Source organism: Sphaerodactylus townsendi, linkage group LG12 (assembly GCF_021028975.2).
Source record: "Sphaerodactylus townsendi isolate TG3544 linkage group LG12, MPM_Stown_v2.3, whole genome shotgun sequence".
NCBI classification, from domain to species: domain Eukaryota; kingdom Metazoa; phylum Chordata; class Lepidosauria; order Squamata; family Sphaerodactylidae; genus Sphaerodactylus; species Sphaerodactylus townsendi.
The window spans coordinates 11,352,382-11,378,355 of record NC_059436.1 but is presented as its reverse complement, the minus strand read 5'-3'; the positions used below and the strand labels follow the sequence as shown (position 1 = coordinate 11,378,355).

General features: G+C 44.1%; 2 protein-coding genes across 2 annotated transcripts; one reads left to right on the top strand and one right to left on the bottom strand.

Moving 5' to 3' along the window:
- Window positions 1-244: 244 nt before the first annotated feature.
- On the top strand, window positions 245-14,711 carry SRPRA (SRP receptor subunit alpha). The gene is made up of 14 exons (XM_048513103.1): window positions 245-502; window positions 2,133-2,216; window positions 2,554-2,717; window positions 3,540-3,700; window positions 4,088-4,244; window positions 5,050-5,203; window positions 5,774-5,880; window positions 6,327-6,445; window positions 6,798-6,884; window positions 8,201-8,373; window positions 8,790-9,003; window positions 10,422-10,585; window positions 11,278-11,376; window positions 13,074-14,711. The coding sequence occupies exons 1-14, from the start codon at window positions 377-379 to the stop codon at window positions 13,200-13,202; spliced, it is 1,938 nt and encodes a 645-aa protein (XP_048369060.1). The 5' UTR covers window positions 245-376; the 3' UTR covers window positions 13,203-14,711.
- Window positions 14,712-15,621: 910 nt separating this feature from the next.
- On the bottom strand, window positions 15,622-23,314 carry FAM118B (family with sequence similarity 118 member B). Its single transcript, XM_048513562.1, has 7 exons — window positions 23,205-23,314; window positions 22,183-22,435; window positions 21,719-21,946; window positions 19,910-20,038; window positions 18,128-18,413; window positions 17,203-17,259; window positions 15,622-16,168 (listed from the first exon to the last, which is right to left on the bottom strand). The coding sequence occupies exons 1-7, from the start codon at window positions 23,279-23,281 to the stop codon at window positions 16,047-16,049; spliced, it is 1,152 nt and encodes a 383-aa protein (XP_048369519.1). The 5' UTR covers window positions 23,282-23,314; the 3' UTR covers window positions 15,622-16,046.
- Between the last annotated feature and the right edge of the window lie 2,660 nt (window positions 23,315-25,974).

Genomic DNA, 25,974 nt, shown 5'->3' with positions numbered 1-25,974 from the left:
TTTCTTATTGGGGGATTTGCGTTCTAACCCCACCCCTCCTTTTTCTCACCCCTTTTTCTCAGACTCACAGGGGGAGTCTGAAGCTAGTAGACCAATCAGCAATCAGACCATGGGGGAGGCGGAGACAGATGACTCTCTTTCCTCACTCTTTATGATTTGGCCGGCTCTCGTTTTCCGGCGAAGAGACTCAATCACATATGTTATTTTCTCCGTTGGCCCCACCTTGTTTTCTGCTTCCGGCGGAAGTGATGCATAGTGTTAGAGAATAATCTGACGTGGGTCAGGAAGTCGGGCTGGTTTCCCGGCGGCTCGACCCCGTTACCTCAGCTTCCCCCCACCTTCCCCCGGGCGAGGCCCGGAGCCCCCCGATCCCACCATGCTCGACTTCTTCACCATCTTCAGCAAGGGAGGCCTTGTGCTGTGGTGCTTCCAGGGCGTGCGCGGCCCCGCAGCTGCCTGCAGTGCGCCCGTGAACGCGCTTATCCGGTCTGTCCTGCTCCAGGTGAGACTCCCTCTCTTTCCTCTCCCCCAAACATGCAGGTTGACCTTAATTCCCTTGTATATTCTCGGGCTTTGGGTGACAAGAAGCGATCTTTGCTTCGGTGTTATTTGCTTTCACAATAACAACAGAAAATACTTCGATTTCATGGAGTACTTTTAAGTAGTCAAAAGTGGATTCAGCACAGCATATTTATAACGAGTCGCAATCGTTATGAATGAACTCGTTTTCCCTTTTTATAAATGTAAAACTAATTCATTTATAACGATTACGACTTGTTATAAATGTGTTGTGCGGAATCCACAAAAGTGCTTCGCACATGTCCATGTTGTGAGTCTTACAGCAAGGGTATGTTGTGCCAGAGTAGTTTGCCCAATGAGTTTATGGTTGAGGTATGATTTGAACCAGCAGCTTACTGGATCATAACTGCCATTGAGCCAGACTTCTGGTTGGGAATGGGCAGGATGTAAAATCTAATAAAATAAATAAAATTTCTTAGTTTCTGTGGTTCACCAACATCTGATCTGGGTTATGGTTGTGTTTTAAACTGTACTTATCAGGGAAGAAATCAGACTTGAAATAAGAATATCAGATTGTTGGCTGTAAAATAATCAGTGCATTTAGAAGGCTATTTTCTAAGCAGAAAGAGTATATTATTTTCTGTTTTCCTGTACTTTAGGTTGCCATATGGCTCTGCCCTGCAAACACATCCCTTGTTTCCGAATGTATCTTCATGGGACATCAACAAATATTTAGCAATATCCCATTTTATTGGAATATTTCCCTAGTTGTCTTCTGTCTGCTTCATTCACATTTCTGCTAATGAAGGAATTCTCAAATAGCCTCTGTTTTTCCATATGGATATGTTATGCATGTTAGCATATTACTTCCTGATTGCAGATTTTCCATTCCATTTCCTTCCACACCTCATTTCTTGATTACTATTGAAGGGCAGTATTTAACTATCCGTTTTGCGTCAAGGCAGAGATCCATATAGTCTGTTGCAACCACACCTAACAAACAGTAGCTATTCAGAATCTTGGGAAGAGTTTTTTCCTAGCACACTATCTTAAATCCTTTAGAAGTGTTTGAGATTCACCCTGTACACACATGCCCAATAATTCAGTTTTGATTTCTTTAGAAGCCGACTAACATTTTGTGTGCTGCTCATAAAGCCAAAATAGTTCAGCAGAAGTTGTACTAAGAATCACTTACTGAGTGTTTTTTATACTGGCAGGAGAAGTATGGATACAGCTGAATATAGATTATCATGTTGTGAGCAAAGGGTAGTTGATCCTGGATAGCAGAGAGTCTTAATCTTACTTTAATGGAAACTATGTTGCTGGTTGTGTTGAAGGGGGTGAGACATAAATCAAGTGACCAAATAGATGTTTGTAAGCAGATCTTGAAAAATCTAAGATACCCAGTTGCTTGGATACTTTGATTTGACACTGCCTCCTACAATGGAGGGGAGGTCTATTTTTCCTGCACAGCAGGCAGAAAGAAGTAGGTCACTGGTCTTTTTGTACACCAAAAAAGTTAGCGTATGTCAATCTTCACGGTTTCTGTAATGTAGACCTTATGTGACTCAACAGGACTTGCTAACCTATTCCTGCCTCCTTTGTCTTTTCAGGAGCGAGGTGGCAGTAACTCTTTCACCCATGACTCCCTTACGCTAAAATACAAATTGGACAATCAGTTTGAGTTGGTCTTTGTGGTAAGTGACTTACTGTGTTTGGGGCAAAAAAGCTGAAACAGAAGGATAGCTTCTGATAGACTCTGCAACAGAACAGTGTTTTGAAAGACTTTCTCTTGCCACTGCTCATGAGTCTATGCGGCTGGCATTCTGCTTCCTTTGATTCGGAACACACTGAACATTCCCTCAGTCTTTTTTTTTGGTCATGTTGGCAACACCTTTTTTGTCACGTTGTCAGCCATTCAGAAATGTTCTCTCTTTGGATTATTCACTGTGTAGAAAGTACTGTGCATGAACTGCTTTTTCAAGCTAATTAAGGTGTTCTCATTTTCCTGATAGTACTATGGTTCTCTGGCAGGTTGGATTTCAAAAAATTCTGACGTTAACCTATGTGGACAAGTTGATAGACGATGTTCATAAGGAGTTCCGGGACAAATATCGCAATGAATTTCAACAGAAGGGAACTCTTGGGCTTCTCAATGGCACCTTTGACTTTAAAGAAGATTTTTTACGCCTCTTACGGTAACAGGCCGCACCCCTTCAGCGATCAGGTTTCACCAGTAGTCCCGTTTGTTGTCTTGCCCCAGATGCCTTTGGTTCTCCAATTGCGAACTTGGCCTCAATAGACATGAGAAGTACAAGCAGGAATTAGCTTGGACCTACTAATAACTATGTGTCTTTGCTGTATTTGGCTTTTCTCATGCTTGTAATGTCTTTTAAATAAAACTGGACTGCCATTGGAAAGTTGCCCCCTAGCAGAGTGATTGCCCCCTAGCAGAGTGATCTGTCTCTCTTTCTTTACCCCTCACTTTCTGTCTAATCTCCCATCCCCTCCCATCCCTCACCCCCGGGTTCTGAGAAAAAACTAAGCCAAGTTGACATCCTAGTCTTCCCATCTTTGTTTATTACAGCCTGCAACATGAACAGTGATATGCTAAGAGCCAAGGTTAGGGTTGCACTAGCCAGTATCCAGCTTCAGGGTTGATTTGTAGGTTTTTAACATGGCTTTTAAAAACACCTTGTTATCAATAACTTGTTTCTTAGCATCTGCAGAGATCCAATGCAGTCATTAAACCCTGATTTGAATAAATTCTGATTTTGAACAATTTATGGTACAGGGCTAAATCTGGCCCTGTGAAGAACATATTCACAAGGCAACTCCAACAGGGAAAATTACCAAGTGGTAGCATTGTAGGATCATGATGTGTTGATTTTTGAATTGGGAAACAGACTGAAGGTTTGTTGCTTTGGGGCAAGGGATGGAGAAATTCCAGACCTGTATTGTTCTGCACGGTGATTAACTGACACAGTCGGTTAATCTTTCCCCCCTTTTTTTTCAACCAGGGATGCAGAGGAGAGCAGTAAAGTCCGAGCTCCCACTGCCATGAAGACATTTGAACAATCTGCAAAGTCCCAAAAAACAGTGAAGTCTATGATAGAAACTCGAGGAGAGAAACCAAAAGAGAAAACTAAGAACAAGAAAAACAAAGGTTCCAAAAAAGAAGGTGAGAGGGCGACTGCCGTGCCTGTGTTAATGCAAATATGTACGCTAAAAATTGCTTAAGACCTGTGAGATCTTTATAATTCTGCATTCCCACGTGCACATAAAGCTGAGCAAAGTGATCGTACTCAAAGTTAAACAAGTAGTGCCAAATGCATAATAGCAAGTGTCTTAGCCAAGGAGATGTAAATAACATGTTCTTTGAGGGACAGATGCCTCCTTGGCCCCAACTCAGGCTTTTGTGGGGAAGTTGGGTCTGAACTGCTGGGCTAGCTCAGCAATGCTTGTTTGTTTTACTTTAACCGTTTTCTCTTCAGACCAGCACCACTTCTCCTCTGTTCTTCTGTGTTGCTGCACTTTGTTGTCACAATCCCATTTTAATCATTTCTAGGAGCTGAAGCCGCTGCACCCCCCAAAGTAGCACCAGATGTTAAGCCGGACCTTCCTGTTGCCACTGGAGACAAGGAGGAACTGACCAAGGATGAGATCCTGCAGAAAAACCGTGAGGAGTTCTTTAGGAAGCGCATGAAGGGGGGAGAGAAAACCAAGTAAGTGAGGCCACTGTGTTGCCTCTCCTTTGCCTCAGCAGACTGACACTCAGCTCAGGGACAGTTGCATCTTTGTAGTCACGTCCCTGAGCTGTAAGAGTTTACAGTGACCCTCTGGAACTACAAATACAATTCACTCCCTGCTGCATAGAACCAGACAACCAATAAATATTTATGAAATCTCAGAGGGATCCATGATGTGCGTTGCATATATATCGTTTTAAAAAAAGGCATGTCTTAAGGGGGCATATTTTGGGACATATGCAACAGTCCTCTTTTAAGCTGAGCTTTCCACATATTCATGTACCTTAGAATGTTAATATTCTTAGGCTGGGTTCTCCCCAGGGTGGTAAAACTACATGCGGGCTCTGTACCACTTCAGACTGCAGGCAGTGCCTTTGATACATAATTCCATGCACAAAGAAAACTAGCATGTCAGGAAGAAGGGTAGGCTGGTACCCTTCTCTTTGATATGCAGCTTTGCAGACAGAAGGAATTCTTTATGTGGAGATACACCCTGTCAAGCCCTTTCTCCCTCACACACACTGCAAGTCTTACATAGTTTTATCACCTCAGAAAGAACCAGGCCTTAGTTTGGTGGGGGGGTTTTTTTTTTGGGGGGGGGGACTTTTTTCAATTAATTGCAGGGTTGGGAGGGGGAACTCTTACTTTAAGTTAGATATTGGGAATCATGACAGATCAGAGTTTGACTTGCTCAGCATGACTGTTAAGGACCCAACAAAGATTTGAAGCTGCTATTTCCCTCACTGTTAAGACCAACAGACTTTCTATTCTGCCTTCCTAGCAAGTCGCCAAAGCCAGACGCTTCGAAGGATAAGGGGAAGAAACCCAGAGTGTGGGATCTGGGGAACTCTAATGCCAAAGTACTTGATTATAGTAACTCAACTACCAATGGGAATGCAGACACTTGTCCTATGGAAGAGTATGACCCAGATATGGTAAGATCCAAAGCCCTTCTAGTCAGAAAGCAAAATATCTGTTTGAGGCCCTAGCTTGGTACTATACAGCTGCAGTAAATGCCTCACATTCTAATCGTCACTTGGGTTAACCAGAGCAGCTTGCACACCGGGGGCGGGTGGGTTGTGACACAAACTAGAAAACATGGCGTGGGTTCCATGTTTGGAGCTCCTGGTTGGGGAGGTCTGATTCAGATTGGGACCTAGGCGGGGGCTGTATTTTTCCTTTGTGCTGTTCCTCCAACTCCTTCCCCTGTAGCCCAAATCTGAATCCATCTTTCGTACTCCTTTTATTTAAAAAGAGGGGAGAAAACTTTGGAGTTCTAAACATGGAATTCCCAGCATCTTATCTTCGGATGTCAAGGACTCTGGGATGACTTCAACTGATCATAAATCCTCTGAGAGAGAAGCAGCATGATGTACTCCTAGCTCTTAGAAACATGCACTCCAGACTGTCCCCTCTAGAAGTAATTAATATAATTCAGTCGGGTTCATGTGACCATGGCAGTGAGATGCATTCTGACCCTCAGGTTTCTGTCTCTTTCCATTCAGGTCCTTGGGGATCCTGACCGTGAGCCTGGCCATCTCCGTGATCTGGAATATGAGAGTGAAGAAGAAATTGAAGAAGAGAAGGAGGTTCACAGCTCTTCAAGTGCCAGGTGAGGCTCCTCTGGACCTTTGGACGCATCTCATACTCCCATTTCTAAAGTACTTCCAAGGCTTATGTATGTACCCATGGAACTGGCTGTTGATTTCCTTGCTAGAGTGATCAAAAAAGATGCAGAGCCCAATCAATCTCTACTCTTTGCTCACTTTACTCACTTTTATTTCATTTGTTAGCCTTCATGGAGAATGAAGAACGATGGGGTAGGCATAGAATAAATCAGGGGATCTTACTGAGCTCCCCTGTGCTGTACAGAGGTTAGGATTCAGTTGAATACTGTTTGGGCCATCTTTTTACCAAGCCTAGTGCCAGATGTTCAGGCAGACACTGAAATGCAAAGAGCTGTCGTGGTGTTTTTTGAAGGTCAAATGGAACTGAATTGTCTTCACCTCGTGCCTGGTTTCCTCATAAAGATGTATAACAGCACCTTCTTCTTTCCAGCGTTAAGAAAGGTGGCCTTGGAGGCATGTTTGGGATGCTGAAAGGCCTTGTGGGCTCCAAAAATTTAACTAGAGAGGACATGGACCCTGTGCTGGAGAAGATGAAGGATCACCTAATTGGTATGTTTTTGTGTACCTCTGGAATGAACGTTCATACCTGGGCTATCTGTTGTCATGTTGGCTCAGGCATTCTGTCCATCCCTCCAGCATTGCAACTGGGAGGAGTTGACTCTCATTTATTTCATAGGGCAAAAGAGAAGAGAGGCCTTTACTTAGCTGAGTTTCAGAAGATGCTTGGTACTTCCTGAAAGTTCAGTTGCTAGATGAAAGAAAAGAGAAAGGGAGGAGGAGGCAATGGGGAGAGAAGGGATGGCTGATAGTAACATTTATAGGGCAGGCAGTCCCCAGGAGAGAGCCAGTGTGGTGTAGTGGTCAAACCTTAAATCGCTGTGGTTTTCTTCTTTTTCCAAAGCCAAGAATGTTGCGGCTGACATCGCCGTCCAGCTCTGTGAATCGGTTGCAAAAAAACTGGAAGGCAAAGTGATGGGCACCTTCACCAGTAAGACCTCCTTCTCTCTGTGGAGTGCATCTCTGCTGCAATCTTGTTACATGGATTTTCTCAGCTATATACCAAACAATAGTTACAGATTCCAAAGGCTTCTAGTAGGATGGTGCGGGCATGTCCAACTACAGCCATAAATTTGCATGATCAGCCTTTGCAATGTTACATTCCAAAAGGAAGGAAAGAGCTGGTGGTGGGTAGATTGTGGAGTGTTCCACTGATGTCACTTGCACGATACCAGATCTCCTATTATACTGGTGTATGTACTAGTTGGTGGGTGGATTCAGGGGCCCACTGCATGCACCGCATTTCTAGAAAGATGCTCAGCTGTGCAGCCTTTTGCTTTACTTTATTCCAGTATTGTTTTGCTGGCTATCTGTTTCAGTCTGCGTTTCCACACATTCACCATTGAAACAGTTTTGTGGAAGAAAAATCTTTATTCCAAGATAAATACTTAGTGAGCCAGCGTGTTTAAGATTATGGTTCAAATTAAATGATCAACACAGTGTCTTGGGTTTTATTTTTTCCAAGTGTTTTGCTTGCTTGAGCTAGTCTGTAGGTGATATGCTGACTTACAGTGCTGGTGGGGTATGGAAGAAATACTTCAGATTTGCCTGGTGGCTGTCTGTTTTCCTGTAGCTCAAGGATGCTTCTGGGATTGAGTGGGGGGTTTCTATGAAGTTACATCAGTTCAGTATTTTGTAAAGGTTAATTGATCATCTTGTCACTGGTGGGTAGGGCTTTCTTTACTAAGGGAACTCTCTGTGGGCACAGGATTCCCAGCCTTAGGATGTTAACATTGTCTGGAACCTTGTTGCCCCTTGGTATGAAGCCCAAGTAAGTGTTAGAAAAAAATAACAGTTGCAAAAGCAGCGTTACTGCAGAAGGATGTGCCCATGTCATCTAGGGGTTAAAAGTGTCTGATTAGGATCTGGGAAATCCAGGTTCAGTTTCCTGCTCTGCCATGGAAGCACACTGGGTTGGGCCAGTCATTCATTCTCAACCAAACCTACCTCACAGGGTTTTTGTGAGGATAAAACAGAAGAGAGAAGAACAATGTAAGCCACTTTGGATCCTCAGTGGAGTTAAGGGCAGGATATAAGTGAAGTAAATACAAAAAAGAGACAAAATAATGGCTTACAAGAGAGGCCAGAAGGATTACTGGTGATCTCAGCAGGTCATGAATATTGGACTGCTCTATGTGATGGCCAGGTTGATGTATTTCTGATATGAGATGGGATTTGTGTGAGATGAAATGCACAGGGGAATCTCCTCTGGCTGCCACAGATAAAAGCTTCCTTCTGTTTTCCTAGCGGTGACCTCAACCGTGAAACAGGCCCTTCAGGAATCTCTGGTACAGATCCTGCAGCCTCAGCGTCGTGTAGATGTCTTGCGCGATGTGATGGATGCCCAGCGCCACCGCCGACCCTATGTTATCACTTTCTGTGGGGTCAATGGAGTTGGGAAGTCAACCAACTTGGCCAAGGTACTTAAAAGGCCTGCATGTGTTGGGGACAGGGGGCTCTTTTCTTTCTCTCCCTGTGCTTCAGTGGTAACAATTCATGCATTTGGCCGAGAGGCATCTAGTAATCAAACAGCCTACAACAGAGAACTTAAAATCAGTTCTGAAATCTTTTGCTGCTGCTTGTCAGAGTTCTTCAGACTTTGCCAGTATTTCTTCATAGAAATTAGAAATCTGTGATAAATTAGGTGAAAGCGGAGGCTCGCAGGATGCTGAATTTCTGCATCCCGTATCAAAATCCAGGCACGAACGACAGAAGTACTGGATATCCAGCTTTGTGTGTTGCTAGAAGTGAAACTGCAAGGTGCCACTGTGTGTCCTGTTTTAGATGCTGGAGGGTTGCCCATGCGAGGGGTAATGTTCTTGTGTCCATCCCTCAGATTTCTTTCTGGCTGATTGAAAATGGGTTCAGTGTCCTTATTGCCGCCTGTGATACGTTCCGTGCCGGAGCTGTGGAACAGCTGCGCACTCACACTCGCCGCCTGAATGCCCTGCACCCGCCGGAGACTCACAGCGGCCGCACAATGGTTCAACTGTACGAGAAAGGATATGGGAAGGATGCTGCTGGGATTGCCATGGAGGCCATTGCTTATGGTAAGGCCATCCTTGTCCCCTTGGTCCAGTCACCTCTTCCCATGCGCCATAAGTCACTACATGTGGCTGAAAATTCCCCACCCACCATTTTTGGGGAGGTGTGAGTAGTCCCAGTGCTGAGAATTGTGTTGGCCACTAGGAAAGGTGTTAGGAGAAAAGGAGGCTGAAGCCAGGGTCCTCTCCAATCTATCCCCAGCTTTTTTTTTCATATAGAAGAAGAGTTGGATTTATATCTCCCCTTTCTCTCCTGTAAGGAGACTCAAAGGGGCTGACAAACTCCTTTCCCTTCCCTCCCTGTGTGGTGGATGGGGCTGAGAGAGCTCCAAAGAACTGTGACTAGCCCAAGGTCTCCCAGCTGGCATGTGTTGGAGTGCACAAGCTAATCTAGTTTACCAGGTAAGCCCCCACAGCTCAAGTGGTGGAGCGGGGAATCAAACCTGGTTCTCCAGATTAGAGTGCACCTGCTCTTAACCAGCACACCATGCTGGCTAGGAGAAGCCAGCCAGTTTTTCTACTATGCATAACCTGATACTCCGCTGCGGTCTTAAAAGGTTTCTAAAGTCAAACTTGGCCAAGGTTGCTCCTTGCAACAGCTGTCTGTTTGGCTTTATTTCTGACCATGAGCACTGAAAACATCTATGCTTGAAAAATTTTGCTTTTGTGGTTTTTCTGGGACATGTCTCTGATGATGCCAGCCATAGATGGGGCAAAACATTAGGAGCAAAAACTACTGGATCACGGGCACTCTGCCCAAAAACCCACAACCACCAGTTGATTCCAGCCATGAAAGCCTTCGACAATACTTGAAAAAATTGTTTATCAAATATTCAGCACTCCGGTCATCTCAGTGATCTTTTTAAAAAGTGTGCAACCCAGCCCCTCTGACTGTGACGATAAGGTTGAGAACTTATGGACAACACCTAATAGAAATCAAATGTACTATGCTAATAAAAGGCATATTGATTGACCTAATAGAAATCCTGGAAGGAGGCATAGAATATCTTGTTAGTTTTTTAGTGTTATCAGAATAATCTATTCAGACATCTGTGGGTCTCTTTGTTAAGTTGCACCATATTGCTCTTCCAGGAACAAGCATCTGGGTTGCGAGCAGCTGTATAAATTCAGTGCTATGTATAACCAGCTGTGAACACTAGTGTTTCCGAAACTTGGTATTGCAGAAAATATTGTCGGTGGGTGTACACACAGTCTCGTTTATATTGAGATAGGTGGGCAGGAATCCTTTGCAGTAAGAAACAGTTAGTGACTTTGGACATGAACTCCCTCTGAACAGTAACTCAGGCAGCCCACAATGGCAAAATGACAGGTGTTCACTGTCAGTTGTATAACAGTAGCCTTGGATTTTCTCCAACTATTACTTGATATTTATTCCTGCTAATATGTTTGCCCCTTCTTTGCAGCCCGCAACCAAGGTTTTGAAGTCGTCTTGGTGGATACCGCAGGCCGTATGCAAGACAACGCTCCCTTAATGACTGCTCTGGCCAAACTTATTGCGGTCAACACCCCTGACCTCGTCTTGTTTGTGGGAGAGGCCTTGGTGGGAAACGAGGCTGTGGATCAGCTGGTTAGTTCCTAAACTCGATTCACTTGAAATACAAACTTGAACCCAGTCCCTTGGAGGGCTGCTTCCCACAGAACCCTTTTTTACATATATGTCTGAATGAAGTGACATATCTAGATGATGCGTATTGCCAGAAGATGGACCAGGAAGCCAGGAGCGTGGTCAGCACTGAGCACCCTGGTTGTATGTGTTGGTTTGTGCATGTACTCGCCTGCTTGTGCGTGTTAGGAGAAAACTGGCTATTATGTGAGAATTCTTATTTCATTTCACTTATTAGTTTTATATGCCACCCTTCCCCTTAGAGACTCAGGATGGCTTCCAGCACTTAAATATAAATACAACAACCAAATACAACAACCAAACAACATGATCTAAACATATCTTGAAACCAGGGGGTGGTTTAATTACAGTAAAAACCAGAAAACAAGAGGGAAGTGGAAAAGGTGGCAAAGAAGGAGGGAGACCAAGACGATAAAAAGCCATAGGTGCCTCAACCATGCGCTTGGTGGAACAGCTCTGTCTTATAGGCCCTGCAGAACCTTATCAGGCCCCGGGTCTCACTGGACAGAGTGTTCCACCAGGTTGGGGCCAAGGCTGAGAAGGCTCTGTCCCTGGTTGAGGCAAGCTGGAAATGTTTCAGTCCAGGGATCACAAGTAGAGTATGAAGCTCATGTACGGTTTGCTTTTTCCGACAGGTCAAATTTAACAAGGCCCTTGCTGATCACTCCATGGCTCAGACTCCACGCCTCATTGATGGGATTGTGCTCACTAAATTTGACACTATTGATGACAAGGTAAGCAAAGCCAAGTCATTTGCATGAGGGTGAAGGGGAAACCCCTTGTTTCTTGTAATCATTACAACAAAAACTTGTGTTTTGTATGGCTTTGAAAGTCTTGAACCTGCATAGGCAGCATCTTACGAAGGCTCAAGAATGAAAGGCGCTTAGAGCAATAGTCATGGACCGGGTTCCTCGGTTCCTGGCTGCTTTTCTTGATGCTGTTCCTTGTCCAAAATAATGGGGGGGAGGGCCACAACCACAGTGCAGAAACCCGCAGTTTGAATAAAAATGTTTAAATAAGGTTATCGGGTGTATTTCAGACCTTTAGGCCCTTCACCAGGAAGCTAAAAGTGCCATATGAAATGCCCCATTTTAATTGGCAAAAAGTACCATTGTGATGAGTTCACAATTCACTTCATGGACATTTTAAATGAATACATTTATTCTCCAAAGAGCTCTCGCAGGTTTTGAGAGTCTCTGGGTTAACTGTGAAGGATTTATTAATACTTTTTATTGCATGCTTGGGGCTTGTCTGCTTTTGTTCTTGGCTGTTCTTGGTCACTTGATCCTTTGGATCATCAACCTATAGCCTCTGCCTGTGATGCAGTCATTATCTTGACGTTGTGAAAGGTTTGCCTGGACCCTTCAAAGCTTTCTCCTTTCCCAACAAGTCCAGTCCTGCCACAGCAGCAGGTAAACTGCCTCCTCCTAGCTGGTGATGTGGCTGTGGGTAGACTGGAAGGCAGACAACCACTTTCTGGGTCTGGTAAATCAACACGATGCCTCTTTTTTTTTTTTAGAAAAAGCAGATTTTTGAAATAAGTTTGCAGAATAAATTGATTTACACTGCTTATTCTGAACACGTTCTCGCCCGTTGTCAGATGGGACTGGCAGGTTTCCTGTATCTGTCCTGGGGCGCATCTGCTTCTCTTTCTTCTTCCGTTTTCTGTCCCTGACCAAGTTAGTGCAGTTGGTATATATTGTACCATTTATTTTATTTTTTATTTTATTAAATTTCTATACCGCCCTTCCCCGAAGGGCTCAGGGCGGTGTCCATCATTTAATAACAGTTAAAAACCATTTCACCCCAATCCCAGTTAAAACCATATACAAATTATAAAATTCAAAGTCCCGATGGCGATTAAAATTATTTTCCCCCTTCCTGCCCTAAGGCCCACAGATTTTTCCACAGAAGTGCGATGTTACCCCGGCTGGCAAAATGCCTGGCGGGACAGGTCCATTTTACAGGCCCCAAGTGGGCGGAAACTCTGTATGTCCCGCAGGGCCCTGATCTCACTTGGGAGCCTGTTCCACCAGGTAGGGGCCAGGGCTGTAAAAGCCCTGGCCCTTGTAGAGGCCAGCCGGATCACTTTGGGGCCAGGGATCACCAGGAGGTCCGCCTCCGAGGAGCGGAGGGGCCTAGCAGGGCGATATAGGGAGATACTTGAGCAGGATTATATAATGGGGATATATCTCCAGGAGGCAAGAAATCTCTTAACTCCTTTGTGGTGTCCGGTCTTATAAATGGCCTCAGAATAAAGTGCCATAGAAGGAGTCTCATTCTCTCTTTGTCTTGCCATACACAGTATTTATTTCGGAATGAACCAGTAGTCATGGTAGAATTATGAAGCTGCCTTTCCATCAGTCCAAAGTAACATAAACTTGTTTGGATTCTATCGTGTCTGCTGATGCCCACTCTGTTCCTTTTCCAGGTTGGTGCTGCAATCTCTATGACATACATCACCAGCAAACCGATTGTGTTTGTTGGTACCGGACAAACCTACTGTGACCTGCGTAGCCTTAATGCCAAGGCTGTGGTTGCTGCTCTCATGAAAGCCTAGCCACCAGTTATTGCACCAAATTCCTGTTTGCAGATGTCTGTCTCTCTTTTTCTTTTTGCTGACACAGTGCAGGCAGAGCGGAGGGATGCTGGAGAAAGGGGCTGCTGCTTCGTCCCTTCCCTGACATGTTCTTCCTCTTGGTTTCAATAATGCACACCTTCCTTTATGGGATGAGTGGGTTTTATTTGGCCAGGGAGGTCTGTCTTCAATCATGTTCTGCTGATTTGAAATTATTGATTCTGGTCACACATCTTGGCTTGGGGGAGAGGGGGCAGTTTGGGGGGGGGTGTCTTGCTCTAGCTAGAAGTGTTCATTGGCAATAGGAACCTCATGATCTTGTTAATGCAGCCAGCTAGCCTTCTTCCCCTGTGTCCTTTCATTCTACTTGCAGAGGTGAAAACAAGAGCTTTGTTCATCCTAGTTAGTGGGGTGGCGGAATACTCTGCCACTAACTAGGCATTTAAAATGTAGCTGAGATTCTTGTGGGCTTCTGCAACCACTCAAGAATGTGCTTCAGGAAGAATTGGGGGTGGGAGGGGTTGCTTTTTCCTGTTTCCTTGCAGTTAATTGGCTGCTGTAGAATGGATATAGACATTGCCAACTGCCAGTTCTAGCAGATCAAACATAACCCTTGCTGCTTGCTTTGATCGTAGTGGCTCACCAAAGCTTTCAAACCAAAAAGGAAAAAAATGGCAACAGTCAGCCCTGCTGCTCACAGAGGAGCTTTGGGAGGGAAGGATGGGGAGGGGGGGCTACTGATGCCTTAAAAGGTCCTGCTTCCCACAGGCAGTGGGACTCTTCACAGCAGGGCCGTCCACACATAGCCCCGCACCATGGTGTTCGCACAGCGCAGGTCCTCGCAGTCCCTTGTTTCTAATAACGCCTCTCCACCTGATCCAAGAGCTGCTGCTTGCCCCACCTTTTTACTGGACTAAACCCCAGCTGATTCACACAGCTGTGGCCCACGCGGTTGGATGTAGCCAGCAGGGCTTGGGCTGAACTTGTCCGTAATTCACTGTGGAGCACGAGCTGTAAATCATGCATGCCAAACCAACGGCATGTGCTGGTTGGTGAAACGGAAGCTTGTGCTCAAAACGGAACGAGTCGGATGGCCCCCTTCCCCGATTCCCCTGCAGAGTCCGATCCAAGTGTGGGAAGGGGATGACCTGTCTGGCCCCAGAAAGGGTTGTTTATGCTAATTGGCTCTAGCTCTGATATCACTGGAAAAGGCTGGGGCCAGTCCATGCTGATTCTCCTCTTTTCTTCCACAGGGTAAGTTTTCTGTACCTTCATTCCCAAACCTTGTTTCATCAGCAAACTTCATAATATAAATGGCCAGCACAAGTTATCTGCATGCTTCCCCACTCTAAACTGGCTTTGTTTGCTTTTCCAAACCGGTCTGTGAAAGGAATTTCCTGCTAGGAAAATGCTGGTGGCCGCTTGCTGCTTTTCTGTCCCCTCCCTTCAGAGTGCCTCTTGATCCTGGTAATAAAGTGCTATGTTGAATAAGACAAAACTCTCTATGAAGACGTCTTGTAGCTTGGTATTGCAGATGTGCTATCTAGTGCAATAAGTTGAATGCTGTCTGCGAAAAAAAAGTAATTTATATAATAAAATTTAATTTTAAAAAAACTGCTGTGTTTTTGTCAGCAAAAGCAGTGAGAGAAAGCCAGCAAGTAACTACTGGAAGATTTCAGTCGTCTTCTTATGAAGCTGCCTTATACTGAATTAAGAAGTTGGGCCATCTCGTCCATGATTGCTGGAAGAGGAAAAGCCTCTTTCAGTACTTGATAATTTACATCTGATAAACGAGATATGCTGGAGTCAGAATCTGGGCCTTGCTGCACATAAAATGAGCCATACAGAAAAGCAGGCCTTCCACGAGAAGAAGAGTTTGGATTTATATCCCACTTTTCTCTCCTGTACTCAAGGTGGCTTACAAGCTCCTTTTCCCTTCCTCTCCCCACAACAGACACCTTGTGAGATAGGTGGGGATGAGAGAGTTCCAAAGAACTGAGACAAACCCAAGGTCACCCAGCAGGAATGTAGGATAAGCCTTCACCACTCAGGTTCACCAGATAAGCCTTCACCACTCAGGTGGAGGAGTGGGGAATCAAACCCAGTTTCCCAGATTAGAATCCACCTGCTCTTAACCACTACGCGTGCTGGCTGCAGAAGAAGCTGCAGAAGTGTTCTCATCTCAGACCCTCCGTTCACCCAGCCATCCCAGGGGACTAGTCTTCTGTTCAATGACTCGTGTTGTACTGAACTACCTAGCGGTTTAATGGAGAAAGTTCCTTGAAAGTAAATATTTTTAACGTTATTAACATCTTCTAGCATTACATCTTTTGACTCCCAACTTGGAAAGCAAAAGCAGCACTATCGGGTTGGGTAACTTCAAGCTCACCCACGCAAGGGACAAATGAACAGCTTTTTTATTACAGCTTCAGACATATAAAACAGTGTATAAAGGAAGGACTAGAAAACTAGAGCTTCAAGTCATTTAAAAACGTCATGTTTCAGTCAAAACAGTTACAGAATACAAAAAGCACTAGTAGCAAACTCTTGCCCAAGGAGAACAACCAAATCTCCCAGCAGAGACAACGTTCAATAGAAAAAGACATTGCATTGATGCAGACAAGTTTTCGTGCCCAAGTCAGGAGGGTCCAAGGAAGGTTGTGTCAAGTCAAGGAGTTTTAAAGTTTCACACGTCGGGGCAGTAGACAGACCTCAGGCACATCAAGAACAAGTTGTGGAGACAGTAATGCTTCATTTTGCCATCTGGAGAGTCGCCTACCTTACTAAGAGCTGACAGTATCTTGCTTTTGGTTGTCAGTATACGGATTAGCTTGTAGAACCCAGGGGGCTGCTCTGATGGAGGCCTGTGCACACTTGGGGGCTGTATCCAGAACAGAGTTCAGCGTCTTCTGTCGTCTGGGTGGGTGACGTGGATCCTGCCCTTAAAACTAAAGCAACAGGAAACAGTCCAAGTTTGGTAAGAAACAGCTAATCTACTTTTTTTAGAGGAACATCTCACAACTCATTCCGCACAGCTGAATTACTCGTACTTTTTTAGAACACGGTTTCGGCCACTGTTCAATACCTGTTTTGTGAAGTAGTATTCTAAAACCACTTTGACATATATACCAGGAGATGTGCCCAAGGTCTGTACAGTAATCCTTTCCCCATAATCTTATTTCTCACAGTGACTGACCATCAGGGCACAGAGGTCAAGGCTATCTGGCATTCAGAAGCTTACTGCCTTTCAATATGGTGGCTCCTTTTCGTTATCTTGGCCAGAAGCTACTGATAGACCCATGAGGATGTTTTAGAAAAACAGCTTTTTATACCAGGCTTTTCTCTACCTTTAAGGAGTCTCAAAGCAGCTTACGAACTCCTGCCCCTCCCCACAACAGACATCTTGTGAGGTAGGTGAGGCTGAGAGAGTTCTTGGAGAACTACAACTGGGTCAAGGTCACCCAGCATGTTTTATGTGGAGGAGGGGAAAGTCGAAGTTCTCAGCTACCTGAGTGGCAGAGGTTTATCTGGTGAACCAGATAGGTTCCCGCACTTCTACATTCCTGCTAGGTGCTAGTCACGGTTCTCTCAGTACTCTCTCAGCCCCACCTACCTCACAAAGTGTCTGTTGTGGGAGAGGAAGGGAAAGGAACTTGTAAGCCACCTCAAGTCTCCTTACAGGAGAGAAAGGTGGGGTATAAATCCAAACTCCTCTTCTTCTAAGAGGCTCTCTGACTCCCTCAAGCTTTTCCTCCATTCCTCTGCTGCCATCACAGCTCAGCTCATTTAAACACATCCCCTACTCCTATCAAGGACGCTTCTGTGTTCTGCCAGATGCCATCCGCTGTGCTATTTCCTCAACTCCCGCCCCATATCCCATGAATCCATCATTTCAAGGGCCAAAGGGAGCTGCCAGTTGGCAAGACCTGTCTGTTCAAACCTGGCCTCAGTGAGTGAGAAGAATATTAAGTAAATTCCATACCTTTCACTTCCGCATGTGTTCCAGCTGTGCCATTTAGCTGTCCTTCTCGAGGCAGACCTGGCAGATGGGGATGGGGGGAGTTCAGTGATTGGAGGGGTGGCAGATCACATGCTAGTTTCACCCAAACTCAGCCTGGGCTACAAGAGGATCAGCCTGTACCTGTGCCAGCTTCCTGTGTCAGAACTGTTTCCGTGTGATGGAACAGTAGTGGTCGCTTGCACAAGTGGTCGCTGATTAATACATTGGAAGAGGTCAGACACACAGACCCGTTCATTCGTCTCCGTAACCTGTCCTAAGTTAATTCATCACTCTAAACAGCCCTGATATAGGTTTGGAAAATAGCAATAGTAATGCTGTATCTCACATGCATACATGGGCTTTTGGGGGGGGGGGGTGGAGGTTTTGTGGCGCGCACAATGCATACAAACACACACACCCCTCTTTCCCCTCAGTATGGCACTCATACACAGATCAATTCCTTCTCTCTTTCACAGCAATTTGTGTGTGGAAGCCTAACTCCCGGCATCTTCCACCTTCCTTTGAAGCCTTGCAAATTCAGCGTTCCCCCTACCCAGCAAGCCTAGGCCCCTTCCGCACATGCAGAATAATGCACTTTCAATCCACCTTTGCAATTGTTTGCTAGTGGATTTTGCTATTTCGCACAGTAAAATCCAGCTGCAAAGTGCATTGAACGTGCATGATTCTGCATGTGCGGAAGAGGCCTAGGCTTGCTGGATAGGGGGAACAGATAGTTCAGTTTCTATGAAAATGCACAATTTGTTAACACAGACTCAGATTTGTAATGTCCTTTCTGTTCTGCTTAACAAACCCCAGAATTCTCACCCCTAGAAAAGTTTTTCCTACCTGTGGCATGTTGCATCTAGCAAGCAACAACAACCCTTAAAATGATAGCAATTTCTCTTACCTGCTCGACCCCGGCTGGAGATCTCTTCTGTAAGCCTCTCAAAATATTCAGGCAAGTCTGCATATTCATTCCCGTAGGAAATCACTTTAATCCCTTTGTCCAGCATGTTTTCTCGGAGCTTCTTGAACTCATCCACGTCCCCTCGGCGCACAAGCATAAAGTGCTCCAAGTCGGATTTGTGCTTCACAGCTTCTAGGAAGAGGGCTTGAAATGTGGTATCGTCCACAGTCCAACCACAACCCAGAAACAAGAATGATTTTGTTTCATACAGCTTCTGGATCTCCCGCTTCAAGAGAGAAGGATAGAAATTACAGTTTTCCACTGGTGCCAGCTCTGCAACCAGTTCAGTACAAGTTGTATGTCAACAATATGCTTGCGTTTAAATCAACTATATGAAAACATGCACTCTTCCAATTTACATCCCATTCAAAGCAAGACAGTGTTGACACATTCTGCCATTCCTAATCAAGATATGAGTAATCTGCGGGGGGAAAGGGATTGGTTTGACAGAGACTGTATTACTTACAACAACAATATCCGAGCCCTATATAGGTATTATCGCCAAACAGGCTCCAAGGACATTCTGTTTCAAATTGCCACTCTTAAATATGAATTTAAAGCCTTAACCAAACAGAAGCACCAAGATTTTGTAATGTTGCAATGGAATAAACTATTACAAGCCTCCATTGCCAATGATGCAAAATGCTTCTGGGCATTGGTAAATAACACCACAGGCCTGCATAAGCTTACTACCTCTTCTATCTCTCCAGACAGGTGGTTTAATTATTTCTCAATCCTCTTTCATGATCAGACATCCAATGAAATTGACTGTCTAGACACTGACCAACTCCCTATTTGGCCTCCAGTTACTCCGGCAGAAGTTACCATCTTGATTGATAATATGAAAGAGGGGAAAGCCCCAGGCCCTGATGCACTTATTCCAGAAATCTTCAAACTAAATTTGAACTGGTGGGCTGAATTGCTAGCAGCGCTTTTTACCCACGTCAACAACTCAGGCCAAATCCCTAAATCTTGGCTTTCTGCCATACTTGTGCCGATATACAAAAAAAGGAGATCCAAGTGATCCCACAAATTTCCGTCCGATTGCTCTCTTATCAGTGGCTGGAAAGATTTACTCTAAATTCTTGTTGAACAAAATAGAATCTTGGCTGGTACACAATAAAATTCTTGGAGCTGAGCAAATTGGCTTCCGCAAAGGAAAAGCAACTTTAGACAGTGTTGACAGATGGTACCCACTCAGACATGCATCAGAACTTGCATCTAGCACAGGGGTAGGGAACCTGCGGCTCTCCAGATGTTCAGGAGCTACAATTCTCATCAGCCTGTCAGCATGGCCAATTGGCCATGCTGGCGGTGAGAACTGATAGAATTGTGGATTCCCTGGTATCTGAGCTCCTGGGATTCCTGAACAATGTGGCCTAGATACTCAGGGAGCCACACCTCATCAGTCTGGCCAAAGTACGGGCCACCCTGGCCACATGCTGTAGGGGCTGATGGGAATTGTAGTTCCTGAACATCTGGAGAGCCGCAGGTTCCCTACCCCTGACAAGTAGTAAGTAGGCATTTATGTATGCTTATGTCCAACACTTATCTACATAGATAGTTTGAGATACCCAACTCCAGCTTGGCAATCTTTGACCTCCAGAAGACTAAACCTAGCCCTAGAATCCAGATATTTGAAATATGCAGTCTTGCACCTTCTCATGTTCTGGAAGTATTCAGCCACCTTTAAAGGCAACCAACCCTCAAGGCAGAGCTCACCATAACTTCTGTGTTACGTAAAACGTTCTGGTAGCCAGCAGGATGCAGAACTATTCCACTCGGGTTTGTGTACACTCCATGGATATGTAGAACACTAAGCTTCCTTTTCTCCTGGGCCCACTCCAGAACCTACACGGGAGAAAAAGGAAAGAGAAAACACTCAACATTCAAAAATAGATTTGCTGTAAAGGACCATCTGGTTTCTCTAAAAGGCTGACCTTTGCCAAGAGGTTAGCAGTTCAAGACAGGCAACTAACAGGTCTGCCTTCATTTCCCTCTAGTTCCACATTCCAAAAATTCAATACTGTGTGGGTGTTTACAGTTCCCTGCCTCAAAGAAGCTCCCGGTATCTACAGATAAGATAAATCCCACATATCTGCAAGCAATCTAAGACTCAGGAAGCAATTGCTGTCCTCTGCAGGTCAAACAGATTTGGTTCACTATAGCACATAGTTGGATATGTTTACTGAGGATGTTCTGAGACTTGTGTTGGAATGCCAGTTGGGGTTCATAGGAGTTAGGAACGGGAAACTTGTGCTTATAGTCCACTACAGCATAAGGGGTAGCATCCTGTCTTTGCAATGGAAGTATAACAGAGACTTCTGCCTAAGGAAAAATTCCGCACATGAATACTGCTTCACATTCCATCTTTTATTTTATGCCTTTTAGTTTGAGGCTCCTAAAATATAAATGATCCAGCTTGTTCATCTGGGTAAGTCATCGTGGTCCTTCCAAATATGGCTCCCTACCTCAACCAGCTATCTATGCCTCAGATCTCAATGCCCTGATGTTGCACCTCTGTGTCATGCCCAAAATTTCATTTGGAAAAACTTGGAAGAAACAATGTTGCAACATGCAAATCTAGTCAAATTTGAGTAATGTACAGGATTTGTTGGTTTGCCTGCTGCTGAATTCCTTGCAGAATGAATGAATGAGACAACCCCCATCTCTCTTTCTGCTTTTGTTGTTCAAAGAAAATAAATTCTGAATTTACCTTATAAAGCAAAGCAACCATATTAAGGTTTTGTTTTCACATTTTTTTAAAAAAAAGATGTTTGCTTTATTTCCAATGCAAATTTCTATATTTTCTTTCCCTCTCCCACAAGCACAAAGGTGGCTTTTCAATAGATACTGTCAGGAAAAAATTTCTAAGATTCATGGAGTTGAAAATTTCACTCCTCGAAGTTCATCTCATGCTGTCCACTCTCAGTTTGCATTCCTTTAAAATGTTGTACTATAAACATTCCCACCATTAGACTAAAAAGTCACATAAAAGAGAGAGCACATGAATGCACAATGAAAATACACATTTGAAAAAAGAGACTAAACTCCCCCACTGTTATTTACATGCCTTCCGAATAAACTAGGCACCAGGCCAATTTCAAAGAAGGGTTTGCAGATGGAAGTGTCAGCTTCAAGAAGCTCAAAAAATGGGGATGAGTTTTTAGGTCTCAAAGATCAGTTGCAAAGGAGAAGGTGAGATGGGACAGGATGAAAGGGCAGACAAAATAACAGTACCCCTGACTACCAGTTCCCAAGGGAATATGGCACCCCTCCAGTCCCATGGTCCAGAGACAATGCAGCCTCCCTTGGGGGTCAAAACAACCTACATTCCATACTACTGACAGAACTACAACTGCAGCCACCTAATAAACAGGTAAGGTATTGTCAAGTACTAAGAGTGAGAAAATACAACTACAGCAATTAAGGATACCACACCCAGGATGGGAGACATGGCAGGATCAAACATGGACTAATCATGACATGGATTTCCAAACTAGATCTAGAAGGACAAGTGTACGCAATTACCTTTTTCTCATCTGTGAGGTCAAGAGATTCAAGCTGCTTCCCTTGGTCTGCAGCATATATTTCCAGCAGGTTATCAAAGTTGGTGGTGAGCACAAGAGCACCATTTTCCATCAAATAAAGCACAGACTGAAGCAGCTGTTTCCCAGCATCTTCCATTTTGGACTCCAGGTCATCGAAGACCTCATACAGGCAATCTTTGAAGAATGTGGAACGGACGTTGCTTGTGCGCTGTCAAAAGAAAACAAAAAGATCATGCCAAGGTCACAGTAAATGTTTTATTGCAAGCTGAAAGACAAACAAGTGCCTGTCCCAGTGTGATAAGCTATAAGTAGGTTTTCCTGTCCACTGCTAAAAACTCAGTAGTATAAGTGGGTCTTCCAATTCACATTTCTTGAAGTGAAGAGTGTTTGGCTTTTTCCCTCTGAAGTTTACAAACCATGCAGTTCAGCGTGCGGTCAACTCACTGGTGACAATTTCTGAATAAGGTCATGGGCGACATGGATGAGATTCTTATCTTCGCAGAGGCATTTCTGAAACTTTTTCCGCTCCTCGTCTTCAAGGAGGTCAAAGTCAATAGCGGCATCCAGCAAGGCCTGGATGAGGCCTTTCCACGATTTCAGGGCTGGCACTTGAGGCGCAACAGCTGCACTAATGCCAGTCCCAATCACCAGCACCAGCTCCTGGGGCCGTTTGGTTTTTAGACTTGGCAATAATTTCCTGCAGCCAAAGAGAAGAAGGGGAAAGCATGTTGAGTTATATTAACTAATACTGGAGTAATATGTAGTATTTCAAATATTTTTATGTAAACATGAATAATTTTGGCAACATGAAGATGGTAAGGGAATAGTCTCATCCCTGAGTGTAGCTTGGAAGCCTTGCTCTGATCCCAGCGCGATACAATTTACATGGCCTGATGATTCAGCCAGCCAATTTGGAGAAGGAAATATAGACTGGAATTTACTGGCTCAGCAGTATCCAAGCCAGTTTTGAGCCCAACACATGATCCATAAGCCATGTCCAAATGTATTCTGCACTGAAATACATTTAAAACAAAGACGAAAATCTATACAAGAGTAATCTACTTCCTGAGCCTTGGGAACAGAATCACTAACAGAAATTACATTAGTACACTTTATTTGAAGAGATCAGATTATTCGGGGTTTTTTCCTAGTTTGGCTTGTCATGAAGAGTTATATGGACTTGCCTGTGGCACTGATACCCTGTCCCAAGGACTGGAAATACTGCTAAATTACCATAAAGTACTACATTTGAACAATAATGTACAGCTAGTAAAAGTTCAAAATACACTAAGCCATCCATTTTACGAGAGAGAAGTTCCATATCCTACCATAGCGAAGCATTTGAGAGTAGGTTACAGAATAACTGAAGGTAAACCATAAAGATCACTTCCTGAAAGAAACTACCAATACATAGTCATGGAAAATTCTGTAAGTTTTTTTCCCAAGAACTACACGGTGTTGCTTACCTGGGCTTTTTTGCTGGGGGAATTCCATCTTCCAACGAAGTTTCTTTAGCCAGAGTCAAATTTACATGAGAAGCCATCCAGTATCTGGAAGGCAAAGAAAAGAAACACAAACTTACAGAGTGGGAAAGAAAAACTCACTAAGGCTGATTCCGCATTGACCAAAAACAGCAGTGTGAAAATGGTGTGAAAATGGTGTAAAAGGGTTTAAAACGGTGTAAAAGGGTTTATACTGTTTTCACACCATTTTCACACTGCTTTTTTTGGGCCCATGGGGAATCAGCCTAAGAAAAAATGCTGACATCTTTTGCCCCCTCACTGTTATCCAATGTGTTGCCGATAGCAAGTCCCTGGCCTAAATCTCAACAAAGACAGCATTTTAAGGGTAACAAAAAGGAGTTATTTTCTAGAAATTGGTGTTGTGATTTACACCTTAAACTGGAAGGGTAGCAATGAATCACAAACTAGTATTGCCGTATAGCAGGGCATAGTTTTCCTGTGTTTTGCATGTTCTAAACAGGTAACCTGCCTCAAGTCATGGAGAAAAGGTGAGGTAAAATATTTTAATTAATAAATGAAAGATTTCAAATGTTTATTCATTCTGAATATTTATATATGGTACTTCACCTTTCTTTTGCTTTCCTGTGTGGTGCAGTGGTTAAGAGCAGGGGGACTCTAACTTGGATAACTGGGTTTGATTCTCCACTCCTCCACATGAGTGGTGGACTCTTTATATGTTTATTTATTTATTTATTTATTATTATATTTGTAGACCGCCCCATCCCCTAAGGGCTCTGTTGAACCAGAGTTGTTTCCCTGCTCCTATGCAATGAAGGCTGGGTGATCTCAGGCTAGTCACGGTTCTCACCAAACTCTCTCAGCTCCACCTACCTCCCAAAGTATCTGTTGTAGGTAGAGGAAGGAAAAGGAGTTTGTAAGCCCCTTTGAGTGTCCTTACAGGAGAGAAAGGGGGGTATACATTCAAACTCTTCTTTTATACAATCAGACCCAAAGTTAGGTGACAACAATAAATGCAAAAATAATGATCTCTGAACAGATAAACAGGCTGTGTGTATAATTTTCAAGCTCCCGCAAGTGTGGAAACCTGCCTTACCCTACCCCACTCAGTCCCTTGCATGACAGATAAACATTTATTTAAATTGCAGTCTTCCCTTCCTCTGAGATGCACATGTAAGTCTTCTTCCTTCTGTTCACTGGTTGGGTTTAGAGAGAGCATAGCTGAGCAAATTTTCACGGGAAGCATGGATCGGAACCTAAGTCTTGCTAGACCTAGTCCAATATTCTAACTAGTGCACCACCACAACACAAACATACTAGTCCAGTGGTGGCGAACCTTTGGCACTCCAGATGTTATGGACTACAATTCCCATCAGCCCCTGCCAGCATGGCTAATTGAGCCCTTCGGGGATTGGGCGGTATATTAAGTCAAATAAATAATAATAATAATAATAATAATAATAATAGTCCATAACATCTGGAGTGCCAAAGGTTCGCCACCATGGCACTAGTCGGTTGTAATTCAGAGCATGTGGTCATTATTAGCATTCTGTCTAAATCACCAACACCACCATTCTTTACCTAGTTACACCTTTCTAAGTCCACTGGCTTAGGAGGGTGTAACTCTGCTTTGAATGGGACTGCAAATGACGCCAGTGTGTCTTGGAAGGAAGACAAGTGTCATTGCCAAGAACACCTCATAGCACTGGAAGAGAGGAGGAGGAAGAAGTTGCCGCCTGGCTGATCAGAACAACCTTATTCCAAACAAAGGGGGGTGGGGAAAACCCTACCCTAAACTGACTAATACTTTCCTATTACAGAAAGTCTCTACTTCTCTGCATCAAGGCAGAAAACCAAACATCTTAATCAGTCATCAAAACATAAGCAGGGGATTTATGCAGGAAACTCGCCCTTTGAATACAGTGACCAAGCACTACTAGTGGGTAGAGAAAAGAGCCTTTTAATGTAAAATAAATTATTTTTGTGGCGTAACAGGAATAGGCATTTCAAGGGAGAGATTCGGGGTTCTTCCCAGTGGAGACCCCACTAATGCTTCCAAAAATAATTTTACCTCACATACTTAAAGTTAACAGCGTATCTAGTATAGTAATACAACAGGACAGTGCGGACAAAAAGGTAGATCACAACTCCACTCCAATCGGAGGGACTTGTCATTGGCAAAGTGGTATAAAACACAACAACAAAAAGTACTGGTTTAGTGATTAGGACAGTGAGAAATAGTGGTGCTGGTTTTCAAGTAGTCCTTGCGTCTGTTGGAGGTGCTTTTAGAACCCATTTTACCAAATGGTCATTGCCAGGAGATATTGAACGCGTGGTCAATATCCCCATCATTACAACACACACACACACACACCCCGATGAAAGCAGGATGCTAGAGATATTGCTCCCTCCACAAACCCTGCCCCTGGGTGGGCAACTGGGTTGGGGAAAAGGGGCAGACTCTTCAGAAGAGTATACTTGGCAGTACAGCCAGTTGCTGATCTGTACTTTACTTACAGAACATCCAGCCTTGATTCCAGAGGCTGGATTCGACTCCCACGAGATCCTTTCCAAATTTGCTATGGCAATAATAGACATCTGGGCTTGCAAGATGCAATAAATGACACTTCCATTTGTCTTGTCATCTACATCCCAAGTAAAGGGCATTGTTTCTGTCCCAGGCACTAAGTGGTGGCTATCTTCTGTCTAAAACTGCATCACCAAATTTAAACAGATAAAACTGCTTGCACAATAT